This window comes from Sinocyclocheilus rhinocerous, unplaced genomic scaffold (genome assembly GCF_001515625.1).
Source record: "Sinocyclocheilus rhinocerous isolate Xijiao unplaced genomic scaffold, SAMN03320098_v1.1 scaffold3238, whole genome shotgun sequence".
Classification (NCBI taxonomy): Eukaryota; Metazoa; Chordata; class Actinopteri; order Cypriniformes; family Cyprinidae; genus Sinocyclocheilus; species Sinocyclocheilus rhinocerous.
The window spans coordinates 16618-30993 of record NW_015627914.1 but is presented as its reverse complement, the minus strand read 5'-3'; the positions used below and the strand labels follow the sequence as shown (position 1 = coordinate 30993).

The following is a 14376-nucleotide window of genomic DNA, read 5'->3' as shown; positions in this document are numbered from 1 at the left end:
CTGAGGAGGATATATTGAGCTTTGAAACTTGCAAGATGATTTAATTGTGTAATGATGTGATCAAAAAATGTGGTTTCTCATGACATTAACCATTTAATACTTTGTTGTACTCTTTCAGGTTCAAATGCAGAATTTATTCACCCTTATTATTTGTTTGTGTATGTACTTATGTCTCTTTTCATTATGTCTTTGTTCAGTTTGGACCATGGAGAACATTTCAGGATCACACCAGGACTGCGAATGTGTAAGTCATGCACACACAAATACACCAATACATATTTAATAAAGCCATAATTGTTCTAATCTGTCTTTCTGTGATGTTTTTCCCAGATGCATGTGATCTCACACTGGATCCGAACACAGCACACACTCGTCTCTCTCTGTCTGAAGGGAACAAGAAAACAAAGTGTGAGAGAGAGAATCAGCCGCATCCTGATCATCCAGAGAGGTTTGAGAACTGTGAGCAGGTTTTGTGTAGAGAGAGTCTGACTGGACGCTGTTACTGGGAGGTTGAATGGAGCGGATGGGGTCATGTAGCTGTGGCATACAAAGGAATCAACAGGAAAGGTGGGAGCAAATGTCGGTTTGGACTCAATGAAAAGTCCTGGAATATTTACTGTTGTGATACAATTTACTCTGTCTGGCACAATAATAAGAGCACAAACGTTCCTCGCCCTTCACCATCTAATAGAGTAGGAGTGTATCTGGACTGGCCGGCCGGCTCTCTGTCCTTCTACAGTGTCTCTGACACACACACACTCACACACTTACACACATTCAACACCACATTCACTGAACCCCTCTACGCTGGATTTCTGGTTTATCGTGATTCTTCAGTGTTTCTCTGTCCGATGTAACAACCTCTTGTGAGGAACCACAAAATTAATTGCTAGGAGTGTCTATTACATTTCATAAAAATTCTTTTTTTCATTTAAAAAAAACTGTAATTGTGACTATTTAATTATGAAATAAGTAGTTGGCTAGTTACATTATAACATATAGTCACATTGTAAGATAACTTGTATTGTGAGGTATACATCTTATTATTCAGTGTGGAAGTAAGCCGTTTTCTGTGACTGTGCGAGACTTCTGCTTCATTAGCCGCTGAAGGGAAATAACAAGAAGAATAACAAACTGCAGTAAACTGTAAAACTGTTTGCACTACAAACCAGTGTGTTCATAATTAAGACATGGCATTAAAATAATATGGCAAGAAACACCAGTTTGCAAAACCAAGACGCAAAACCAGCTGTTTTGTAGAGCTAAAAATAGCTGAAAGCGAACCACACCGGAAGCCAGACGCATTAAATGTACAAATGGCAGCGCCGCTCTTACGGGAAAAATAAGGTGGATAAAGCCAGATTGTGAGGTCATATTCCACAGACTCATGAGTCCATATAAGGTAATTGAGCTATTTTGTATTTTAGATATTTATTTTAATACATAAGTTTTTTTATTTTTTTAGTTTTTTAGTAAAAGCATGACATGACTTTTCAAAGCATTTGAATCTTCATATTTGAATCCTGTTTGTCATGTGGATTTTTTTCACCTTTTAATTATAAGCTATCATCTTCTGTGTGTGAGATTCAGTAGAGACTTCAGTGAGTCAATGTGATGGTCTGTAGAAACATTCTGAGCTCTGCTGGACTCTTTAATTAATGCATTAATTTAGTGTGATCTTATAAAAGCTACTGTAGATGTTGTCACTGTTTCATAGGATCCACAGACTCAGCTTCATCCTGCTGGATTGTCAGGAACTGTTAGATCAGTGTGTTTTATGCCTGTACACTATATGTGCACTATTGCATATAATTAATCATCACTTACTGATTAACATTACCATAATTAAATAAGATAATCTTCTATAACACTGAAAATTTGTGTATGTGATTCTTTTTTTTCTTTTATACCCATAACATAGTGACATGCTTAATATAGTGAAGATCTGCTGTATGCCACTGGTCTATGATTGTGTATATGTATTGCATCTGTAATATTTATGTCCCTGTAAATTATTTATTTTAAGTGGATTTAACGTAAGTACTGCCATTCACTTTCTACATGTTTAAATGGCCGGTCCTTCATCATTTATGTTAACCCTTTCCTCTCTGGTGTATTGATTTAAAAAACAAGCTCAGAACATGGATCTTGAGTGTTTTAGCTGTCAAATGATATATAGTTTATGATAGTTGATTGAATATTTTTTTAAACAAAGGTAATTAAAAGCACAGACACGCCTAACAGGTTAAATAAATTGTTAAAATGTGTTTCTTTAAAAAGTAACCTACAATGTGGTTTTATTCAATTAATACTACCCGACTTCATTATTTTGTACCAGTGAAAGTACCTTTCACCCTTTCACAGTTGTGGCAGATGTCACACCGTCGGTCAAAAGCACCCTCAGTTAAAACTATAATAATAGGATATTTGTGAAACAAATTTGGTAAAGGCTCCTATGCGCATTTGCACACTGGAAAGCGTCAAAAGATTCTTTCCAACGTGTTTTCGTAGCACTGAGCAATGTAGCCAATCTCAAATATATCTGTTGATTTCTTAAACACCTGTGATTGGCCATTGCATTCACTCACCTCTAAACTCTAGATTTTTTTTTTCCCCTACACACTTGCAAATCATCTCTCTAACACGATGTAAATAAGAGATGCATTGAACGAAACACCGTCATGTTGCTCAGAGATGCAAAACAGTGCTGTGGCTGTGTTTGGAATACATTTTTTTCATGGAGAAATAGTGCAAAAACAGGCAATATGGTGTCTAAAACGTAAGTCTCTTAATTAACTTTTTGTTTATTGAACTGTTGTAAAAAAAACAATATTACATTTGTAATCATGGTAATTTTGGAGAAAAAAATGTCACTCTTCGTGTGAAATTGATTAACTATATGAAATTATATAAATACTATATACATTTTATGTCCCCATATCTTGAATTTGTGATCATTCTAAATGTATTTTATTGGACTGAATCATGCAGTGAAAGAACAAACTCTAAATGCGCACGCGCACTAGTCTAGATTTCATGTAATGTATGCGTGCACTCTGTAGGGGTGTTTTGAATGGTTTTTGCAAAATACTCAATAACGTCAAATCGCACATCGTTAAAACAACAATTATCATATTATTGCAGAAGATATATATCGCACACCCCTAGTTTTGATTGGTATCCAAACAACTAGTCAGCAGGGTTGCCGATACTCCAAACCCATTAATATCTAGTCTTGTCTGGTACCCAAAACTATTGTCTTATTTCAGCCAAGAAGTTGACTGAGTAAAGCCAGTGAAGAGACGAAGTAATGATGATAAAAAGGAGCAGAGTTTATTGTATAATCTTGGTTGCATATGTTTCAATGCTCAGTCTTCATCTGACCAGCACAAATCCAATAAGTAGTGTTATTCCAAACTGCTTCACAACAACATCCCATAAACCTTGAATTACCATAAACCCTTATTTCTCGTTCGTACAGACAAAACAGTTCATGACACCCCACAATCATAAGAATAAACAATGAAAAAGCATAAGCAAGGAAAATAATAAGAAATATAAAATATAGAAACATTGTAAACATTGCGACGAACGGACCTAGGGGGAACCCCCCAACCCAGAACATGATCGGGAACGGACCGAGGGGGGACCCGCTCCCTACCTCGCACTGGGCCCCGCGTCAGCTAAGGACGGCCCTGACTGTCGGTTATGTTATGATTTTACTGTACAATTCATTCCAACAGTTGCTAAGCTCAATCACTATACCTTTTATACCCAGGGCTTATGTTAACTGAATTAATTCAGAATCTCACCTGAAAATCTGATAACATCAGCAATCTTCCTCCATACTGCTGAGTTCCAAATTTTGTCTGTAAAATAATCTGTGGTTCGTGACACATAATTCAGGGTATTTCCCAACTTTATTGAGTTTTCCTTATCCTTTGAATTAATGTTAATGTTATGCTACGTTGTTGGCTCCGATAGCCGTGTGGTTAGTATGAGCACATATATTCATGTGCTCATGGCAACCCGAGTTCGATTCCCGTCTCGAGGTCCTATGCCGGTCCCGCTCCCCTCTCTCTACCCAATACTTTCCTGTAATCTCTCCACTGTCCTGTCTAAATGATGAAGGAATAAAAAGCTCAAAAAATATAACTTTAAAAAAAAAAAATGTTATGCTATGCATCGCTATTGAAGTCAACTGAAGTGTGTTGTGACCTGGTACCTCCAGTAAGTGGCAGCACATGACAGTGAATGTCATCACAACAGCAAAAGTCACATATGCATTCGCACTGAGGTTATAGTATGAAAAACTGTGTTAGTGGCACAGCAGGAATATGAACAGTCTCCTGAGTCATAACTGGGCGCCATGGACAGACATTGAGTTGGGCCGCCGGTGTGCATACACTTATAATAAACAATATGCTCGAATTTTAAACGTGGTGTGACACAGCGCTGCGTTTCTCGTCCAGAAAATGATGCCCTTTAAAAAGACCCTTTTGGATCTTCAAAGTTTTGGTGGCATGGACTTTGAATGAAGGTACAGAAATTATTCAGGTTTCATTAAAATATATTCCATTTGTGTTTCAAAGAAGAAGGAAAGTCTTACGTGTTTCGAATGACATAATATTTGTTTTTGGCTGATCTAACCATTTAAGTATTGTCTAAAATGCTGTTTTGTTTGTCTTTTGTCAGTATCAGCAAGAGCAAGACACCAAGATCAGAGTCTCCAGAACCCAGCGGTGTGTCTGTGAAGAGTAGCAGATCCATGGAAGTACCTGATAGATTCAGCGATGGAAAAGAGATCTCTGATCCTCTGTTAGTATAAATATTTACTTGCTGATTTACTGTAGTGCATCTCAGATGCGCAGTGACTCAATTATCTAAATGATATAGTGCAAATTGTACTCCAAAATATGCGACATATGCATAACTTGAGAAGGGGTGCCAAACTTATTTCTAATAGCGCTTTCCATCAGCTGATGAAGGGCAATGTGATGTTCTATGAGGAGGACCTGATTGAGAGCAGCATAGACGTCACTGACGCCTCAGTGTATTCTGGGATTTGCACTGAGATCTTTAAGGAGGAATCTGTGATTCATCAGAAGAAGGTCTACAGTTTCATTCATCTGAGTGTTCAGGAGTTTCTTGCTGCTTTCTATGTGTTTTCCTTTCATGTAAGTACAATTATGGTGGGACTAAAAACATTTGCTCCAGTACAAAATTTGCTTAAATGTGCAGTAGATCAAGCCTTTGAGAGTGAGAATGGCCAGCTGGATCTGTTCCTGCGGTTCCTGCTGGGCGTCTCACTGGAGTCCAATCAGAAACTCTTACAGGATCTACTGACTCACACAGAGAACAGCTCAGAAAGCATCAGGAGAACCACACAGTACATTAAAGACAAGATCAAAGATGAACATGGACTCTCCACTGAAAGATCCATCAATCTGTTCCTCTGTCTGCTGGAAGTGAAAGATCAGACTCTGTCCAGAGAGATTCAGGAGTTTGTGAAATCAGACAAACACTCAGAGAAGAAACTCTCTCCTGCTCACTGCTCAACAATCGCCTACATGCTTCAGATGTCAGAGGAGCCGCTGGATGAGCTGGACCTCAAGAAATACAACACATCAGATGAGGGGCGAAGAAGACTGATACCAGCTGTGGTCAGCTGCACAAAAGCTCTGTGAGTGTGTTCACAGTTAAGAGACTAAAGGCCTGTTCACACAAAGAATATTAACTACAAAGATAACTATAATTCAAATGTATTTATTTTTCTGTGACAATATCATTATTAAAGTTGTGGTATGGCCTCTGCTTAGACATATGCCGGTATTCGGTAATGCGATATATCATGGTAATGAATATGCATGATATTGTTATCGTGGGCATTTCAAAATACCATGAATAATTATTTATTACACATTATTCAGATTTTTTTAATGCATTTTAAGAATACTTTTTCCATCAACTGGTCACAATGCACAACACCGCTGTATGCTGCGTCAAAGACGCATGCGCACTCTGATGTAAACAAGCACAGATGAGAAGTGCATGGCCGAGAGCGTGAGAGATGCTCTGGATGAAAGCCAAGCGCACATTCACTCTCTGACAGCAGATGGCACTGAACTGCAGAAATGCAGGGCATTTGAAATAAAGCGCATCCATCCATAATAAAAAAGTGCCTCACACGGCTCCGGGGGGTGAATAAAGGCCTCCTGTGGCGAATCGATGCGTTTTTGTAAGAGTGCTATGGTGGGGCCTGAAACCTGACTGAAATTCTTCATAGAGATCATTTTTTTGCAGGAAGGAGCGCAATTGAGCGGACACAACTTTTTCTAAAATTTTAGACATAAAAGGAAGATTTGAGATGGGTCTGTAATTTGCCAGTTCACTAGGATCTAGTTGTGGTTTCTTAATAAGAGGCTTAATAACCGCCAGCTTGAATGGTTTTGGGACGTGACCTAAAGACAACGACGAGTTAATAATATTGAGAAGCGGTTCTTCTGCTACAGGTAACAACTCTTTTAGTAATTTAGTGGGTACAGGATCTAACAGACATGTTGTTGGTTTAGATGCAGTGATATGTTTATTTAGCTCTTCCTGTCCTATAGTTGTAAAGCACTGCAGTTTATCTTTTGGTGCGATGAATGAAGTTGAAGTATTATACGCTGTAGAATCTATATTTGTTATTGTATTTCTGATGTTATCTATTATCTATTTATATCTCATAAAGTCATTACTATTAAACTGTGAGGGAATATTTAGATCGGGTGGCGTCTGGTTATTTGTTAATCTAGCCACTGTGCTAAATAAAAACCTTGGATTGTTTTGGTTATTTTCTATGAGTTTGTGGATTTGCTCGGTCCTGGCAGCTTTTAGAGCCTGTCTATAGCTGGACATACTGTTTTTCCACACAATTCTAAAAAATTCCAAGTTTCGTTCTTTAGTTTCCTTCAATAGTTCTGCCCGGACGATAACCTTTGAGGTCGGCGTTGCACATGCGCCGCTCAGAAGTGACGAACGTGCAAGGGAAAGTTCAAAACAAAACAACGTCACGAATTAGAAGTACAAAACGAGGATTTGTACAGATGAATGTCGGAGGATTTCGATAGAAGCCAAGAGGACACTGGTTTTCCTTTGCTAAAGTAAGGAAACTTTGCTTCCTTTGCTCCTGTAAACAAACGTTGGTTTTCACGAGACTCACCGGCGCATGCGCAACGCCGACCTCATACGGCATCCTCCCGGAGCTGCTCCGTGTACAACAGTGAGCGCAAGCTAGATTAAAGTGATTATTACGTTTTGAATATGGATATTTTTCTTACAAAAACGCATTGATTGTTCACCCCCCGGAGCCGTGTGAGGCACTTTTTATTATGGATGGATGCACTTTATTTCATTTCTTTTGGACTGATGCACTGCAACACCCGCTGACTTGCATTAAACAGCTTGGAAGATCAAAGTAAATTTTTATTATAACTCCGATTGGATTCATCTGAAAGAAGGAAGTCATATACGACTAGATGGCTTGAGAGTGATTAAATAATGGCCTAATTTTCATTTTTGGGTGAACTATCCCTTTAACAGGTTTTTTTTTTACATTTTAATCTGGACTACAACATGCCCTAGATATTGTTTGAAAATGTTTTGATTCTTTATTGTTTGGTCAAACTTTAGGCTACATTAAGGCTCTATTAATTAACATTAGTTAATTAATTAGATACCATAAACTCCCAATGAAAAATTCTTCATTTATCTTAGGTAATTTCAATATTTAATAACACACTGTTAAAATCAAAAGGTGCAACTGTGTTATTTAATGAACTAACAGTTGTATTTTTTTTAACAAAAATGAATAACTTCAGTAGCAAATGTAGCTATTGCTCATTATTAATGTTAATGCATTAACTAAGGTTAACTAATGAGGTCATATTGTAAAGTGATACTTATTGTTTTTTATAATTCTTTTGCACTTTAATCTGTGTGAATCTTTTTTACTTTATACAATTTTTGTGTATTACTTTATTGTATGTAAATGTTCAGTTCTTTTTGTTATAAGAAAAAAGTTATTAAACCTGTTTATAGTTAATAGTTTAATAGTTTAGTTAAAGCAATTAATCGAAATATGAAAATTTCATACCATCATATGCCTGCCTACTCTATTCTTTTAGAATTAGAATGATTATTAAAATTTTACAGGTTAGGACCTAATGTAACATGAAATCAGACAAAAATATATTCTTTACTCATAACCAAATTAATAACATTGTTAATCTGAATGACTATTCATGGATTCAGAAGTTGCTTGTATAAGTACTAATTATTTTGCTGGCGTGAAACTCTTTTGTATTTTCTCTTTCAGTCTTGCTGGCTGTAATCTCACTGCTCAGGATTGTGAAATTGTGTCATCAGCTCTACAATCCTCAGACTCTGCCCTGAGAGAGCTGGATCTGAGTAACAATGACCTGCAGGATTCAGGAGTGAAGCGGCTCTCTGATGGACTGAAGAGTCAAAACTGTCAGCTGGAGATACTGAGGTGTGTAAAATTGTATTTTTTGTGATATGATGAATGCTCAGTTCTTTGAAACTGAAGGTTGAAATGTTCAGTGTTAATAGTGAGTTTCGGAGTTATGTGACATGCTCATGAACCTAGACGCACTTGAGTAGAGGTCCATAAGTTTGGACAAATTACAAATTACTTGCTTCTTGCGTCAGACCAAGGCTGTATCTCATCGTTTTATTTGAAGTTTTATTCACCAATAACACTTTGCTAGATGGCACGCAATCGGAAACAGCAGGATTTGTCACCGTTGTCTTTTCCAATTAAGAAGTAACCCAAGCCACTGACCACAAGTGATATAATGGACAAGATGGCGAACACTGTAGCACACTTTGAGCATATTCTAAGAACTGAGTTGATGGCGATGCGGAGCGAGTTTGCTTCTCACATGTCAGTTGTCCAGTCTCATTGCGCTAAATTGGATCTTCTTACAAGGGAGATGAGACAAAAGAAAGTTGGCGCAGATCACTATAGGCAAGTAGCCACGCTCAAGCAACAGGTGGTGGATTTACAGGACTGCAATAGGCGTAGCAATCTGTGGGAAGGAAATGAGAGAAGCTGGCATTCAGAATTTTCTTCTTTATCCTGCATCACTGAAGGTCATTCTCAATCAAGGTGAACCCAAAATACTTTATTCCTCAGAAGAGGCAAGAGTTTTCTCAGATCTCAATCATCCACCCACCCTCAGTGAACTTAATCTGGACATTTGCTGTCTAATCGGTGAAGAGAAGCTCCTAAGTGGTTAGGAGACTGTTTCTTTTACTGTTCACTTTAGTGTTCATTTTATTTCTTAATCCATTATTACTTGAAACCTTCACCGTGCACACTGTATATCTTACTTTTTATGGCGGTGTGTGCTCTGGTTTCTGTCAGTTTGTAGACTTTCTCAAATCCATTGATTTTCATTAATTCATGTTATTTTATTGATATATGGTTTATTTTTATTTCATTTTTTGTTTATTTATCTTATCTTATGTTTTTATTTTTTTTATTTTTTTTCAGTTTAGAGATACTACCTAGCCAATATGTGACTATGGGGCCAATGTTGGTGCTTCAGTATTTGTGCAGGCTTTTGTTGACACCATGGATCATATTAAGGGGGGCTGGCATATCAAGGTTTGTTCTTGGTTTGATCTGCCATAGTTCATGGGAATGGGATTATTAGAGCCCTGCACAGGCCTCAAATACAGTATAGGCCCTAGCCCGGCCCTGGCCCAAGATGCTCAGGCCCTAGCCCTGACCTTGTCCGACAGCTTATCAGAATTCTCGGCCCGAGTCCGACTGGAGCCCGTGTCCCTCCCTCCCCTCCCCTCTCTCTCTCTCTCTCTCTCTCTCTCTCTCTTTCCCATTACACAGCTGCTGTTGCAGCCATTAAAATAGTTCAGTTTTGCTTTTAATGGCAAAGTAGTTATATTTCTTTTCATTTTTTTATTAAGTTAATTTATAAATGTTTGGAACATTTTTTTTTAAAAATATGTTTGGAACATTTTTTTTTTTGTGTTAAATTCAAGTTTTTGATTTGTTAAAGTAATGACCAAGCGGCCAGCGGTAGACAGTGAGTTGATCATAGCCTATGTTTGATCAATTTAGCCTTTTTTAAATCATCACCACTTGCCTAAAATAAAATCTATAGATATAAAACACTTCAAGCATATCACTATGTTAGTTTAAACGTTTAACCTAGATAAATATGCACTATTAGGCACATATCCAATCATTTGTGGGGAGAGTGGAAGCTCAAGTGTGCTTTGCAGGACATGGAGGCACCAGTGCGATCACTTGCATTTTTTTCTTAATTACAGTGGAAACAACTTAAAATACGCTATCATTTTTGTTCAAAGTTAAGAGTAATAAATCATTTGAAAGTGTAAAGGGTCTACATTTATTTGTGTGCACTTACAATATCAACAAATCACTGTGCTTTAGTAAAATAAATAAAACATACAGGATGTGCTTTCTGCCGTTTCGGTCTTGAGCGCTTCACAGTGGCTATGTTTACATGCAGAATTTTTGCTTCAGTCGGACTGAATTCATTCCGATTGATGAATCTGAATGTAGTGTTTACATGTTTAAGTTAATGTAAAACAAGTAATTTCCTGTTGCCAGCAATTGGCGCTATGGTTATAACTGAATGTTGGTCTTAAGTAGGGTTGGGTATCGAAAACCGGTTCCATTTTAAAACCGGTTCCAAATTTCCAAGAACCGGGTATTCGATAAGACGCATGCATTTCAATTCTGCTTAACGATTCCTGCGTTCGCATTTTAATGTGATTAAAAACAATTTAAGTGCAGGAATGGAAAGAACTTGCGCCCTGATTTTTCCTTGTGTTATTCAGCTGCAACAGAATGCTTTGTAAAAAGACAGAATAAATGTTTGACATCTAAATGTTTGACTTAATTTTTTATCTTATTGGAATCGAAACTAGGAATCGATAAGAATCGGAATCGATAAAATTCAAACGATACCCAACCCTAGTCTTAAGATGTGTTCAAGTTTGGGGCAGATTTGACATTGCATGCATGAGTTACAGCTACTTCCTGTTTCATGTTATTCCTATCATGCTTTAGCACTTAGTAAGTGTTGCTAGTATGTTTGAGCATGTTTCTAGCATGTTTAGCACTCAATGGCTTATTTTAATGTGTTGCTTATAGACCATTACAGTGTTAAACATGTAACTTCCTGTTGCCAGTAGGTGGCGCTATGACTATAACAGAATACGGACATGTAGATGTCTTCAGGCCAGGACTCCTATCAAACATGTTAAGTTTGTAGAATATTGCCTGAGTTACAGCAACTTCCTGTTTCATTGTAGCATGTTTAATCAAATTAGCTAAGTGTAGCTAGCATGCTTTAGCATGTCTGTAGCATGTTGCATGTTAAGCCCCCATTTTCAGCATGGAGACACAAATGACATACCCCCCAAAAAAGAGACGGGGCGGGATATGATGCGCATTTATAATTTACAGGCGACGGGCGAATCAGGTTTCCTCTGAGTCAGAGCGCGAGCACGGAAGAGTAAACATACAGAGACAGCCCAGGGAGCTGTAAATCAGTGGAAAATGAATAGAAATTATGATTCTGTCTGAAGAAATTTGAAGTAAATATATCTATATATCTCCATGTATATGCATCTTTGGACTATAAGTATTTATTGATGCTGTTCAGTGAAGCTATGTGAACACAAATAAACCGCTGCAGACGTGACTGAATATGAATGCGTGGTGAATTCTATTCCAAATATGACATTTACAGATTTATTATTTTGCACTAGTGACATAAATTAATAAATTACTGTCACTACAACAATGTTTTATCAAAACAGTAGTCAGATATCAAAGAGTCTTTAATCTTTCTAATGATGCACAGTTTGTTCAGATCAAGTAAAGGCCACGATATATACTTCAAACGAAATCAAAGTACGAACTGATATGACATCATTTCGAACAAAATCAGGCCGAAACAATGTTCGTTTTGAGTTCGTTTCGGCAGTTCGAAACAGCTGACCAAAGCAAAATTTCTGGGGGAGTTCGTTTTGGCTCCTAAACACGTTTGAGCTTCCATTGGTCCGTGGCGGTTACGCAATTGGTGGGTGTGTTCTAAAACTCCACCTTCTTTGATGTGCGATTTTTTTTTCCCAGTTCATTTCTCATTCCACAGAGGTCCAACAGGAGAACAACAACATCTAGTCACTAGCAACATATGAATACACTGGAGTGCCGAATAGCTGAGCTGCACGAGTTTCACAATTTGAGTTGAATTACTGAAATAAATGAACTTTTCCACGACATTCTAATTTATTGAGATGTACCTGTATATCCGCACCTGTACGATCGCTCGCGGAGAGACTTTAAAGAATCAGAGAAAGCATTTAGCCTAATTCCTAGAAAGAAATTGCAACGAAGCTTGGTGTGGACGACCCAGAGTTATGCAAAAAGCGACGTAGAGAAACATCCGAGACAAGTTTTCCAAAGCCATGAAAAGAATGAAAGGAAAGAGAAAAGATATAAGGTAGCAAGTACCAAATACATGTGTTCAAATAAATGTTACATCATACTGCTGCTGCTGTTGTTGTTCTTTCAATAAGCGAATTTAAAGTGTATACAATAAATGAAATGCCAAACGAACATACAACAATAAACCTTTGTTTTTATCAAAAGTAAATCATGACACCACATAAAATATAAAAAGGTGTAACAATTTATCCAGTTTAATAAAATAAATGAACACTAATAAAATAAAGTAACAGACTGACTCCAATATTTTTTTTCCACATCATGCTAAAGTTTTCAGACTATGAGCCATTCACACTTCCCATAAAGGATTGATTATGGAAATGGGATGGTTATTTTGTATTGCAAACATGATACTTGACTCTGAACTGCTGCTAATCATTATTCTTTTGTCTATAATATTCAGATTTTTGGGGCCCGTCTCACACCTAGATTGCCTACACTTCTTAATTTCATCGTTGTTGTGTTAAAGGGATACGCGCGAGCGTCGCGGAACATGTTTACATTAATCTACACCCCGCCTCCAGCAGCGCGGGGGTGTTGGAAAGTTCGGAAACAGTATACCGTCGCTCAGCTTTTTCGAACTTCTTTTTGCCCCCAAACGAAGAACGAAAACGAACTATGTTGGAAGTATATCAGGGCCTTAAGAGTGTGATGTTTTAGCATGCTGTGAAAATGAAACAACAATAATTTGAGGCCGTCGCCGATCTTTGTGAGTTAAGGGGTTAATAGCATGCTTTAGCAAATTAGCTAAGTGTTGCTAGCATGCTTTACCATGTTTCTAACATGTTGCATGTTAAGTTTGGGTCAGATTGGACTCTACATGCCTGAGTTACAGCAACTTCCTGTTTCATGGCGAAACATCAAAATTTGTCAGGCCGCCAGGGACATGCCCTTTGAAGAAAACTCAAGATCTTCACAATTTAGCATCGCAAAGGCCTTGTGATTACACTTAGAAAATTTGAAGATGATCCGATTAAAACTGTAGGAGGAGTTTGCTAAAGTATGAAGCCTGAAAATGGCAAAAACCGCACAAAAATCATACAGGAAATTAAAAATAACTGATTTTGTGTTGGGTTTTGGATTTTGAACCTGGATACTTTTTTGTAGGTATTGGTGTGTTACATGTGTCTAGCGAGTTTCGTACATGTACGTGAAACGTAGCTCGAGGAGCACTTCGTTGAAATTTTACAGATCCATTTACAGAAATGTTTAATTGAGCCATTTTTCCACACATAATTCTGAAACCCATAATCAGCCTTAAATTTTCACCACCTCTGACACGTGTGCAAATTTTTGTGAGTTTTTGAGCATGTTTAGGCCCTCAAAAATACAAAGGAAAAGTAAGAGCCTAACTACAGTAAGAGCCAAACTAAAGCAAACACTGATCTCCATGATGGTGGCATCATTTTAACCAATAAAACATCAACATCTGATCCTCTGTAATTCTCAATAACAGCAGCTGTTCATCACTAATGCACAATCATCATTTAATTAGTCACTTAATTATCTCATTAACTTTAACTCTTTGAGGACTTGGGATTTGACTCGAGACTCGTTTGTGACTTGAAAGGAATGACGTGGTTCCTCCTCTGGTGAAATCAGCTGCTGAGTTCATGGGTGGAATAAACATATGGCAGGACTTTTACTTTCTGACCCCTGGATTGTCCACCTCTGGTCACCACACTAACCAAAGCCCTTCTCCATCAATTGCTCAGTTTGGCCAGGAGGCCCGCTCTAGGAAGAGTCCTGGTTGTTTCAAACTTCTTCCATTAAGGGTAACAGAGACTACATGCTGCTTTGAACCT

The 14376-nt window shown here is 37.7% G+C and overlaps 2 protein-coding genes across 2 annotated transcripts in view; both read left to right on the top strand.

The window, feature by feature from the left end:
* Positions 1 to 275: 275 nt before the first annotated feature.
* On the top strand, positions 276 to 2176 carry LOC107737041 (stonustoxin subunit beta-like). Its single transcript, XM_016548444.1, has one exon. It carries the CDS (start codon positions 318 to 320, stop codon positions 855 to 857), a length of 540 nt encoding a protein of 179 aa, XP_016403930.1. The 5' UTR covers positions 276 to 317; the 3' UTR covers positions 858 to 2176.
* A 2810-nt stretch (positions 2177 to 4986) lies between these two features.
* LOC107737042 (NACHT, LRR and PYD domains-containing protein 3-like) overlaps positions 4987 to 14376 on the top strand; it is a 14816-nt gene continuing 5426 nt past the window's right edge. Inside the window, exons 1-2 of the mRNA XM_016548445.1 lie at positions 4987 to 5683; positions 8360 to 8533. Coding sequence (XP_016403931.1) covers positions 4998 to 5683; positions 8360 to 8533 — 860 coding nt within the window. The 5' untranslated portion in view covers positions 4987 to 4997. The remainder of the gene's footprint in view (positions 5684 to 8359; positions 8534 to 14376) is intronic.

Coding starts and splice junctions, on each gene's coding strand:
- LOC107737041 (XM_016548444.1), top strand. CDS start 318: ATGTTTTTCCCAGATGCATGTGATCTCACACTGGATCCGAACACAGCA.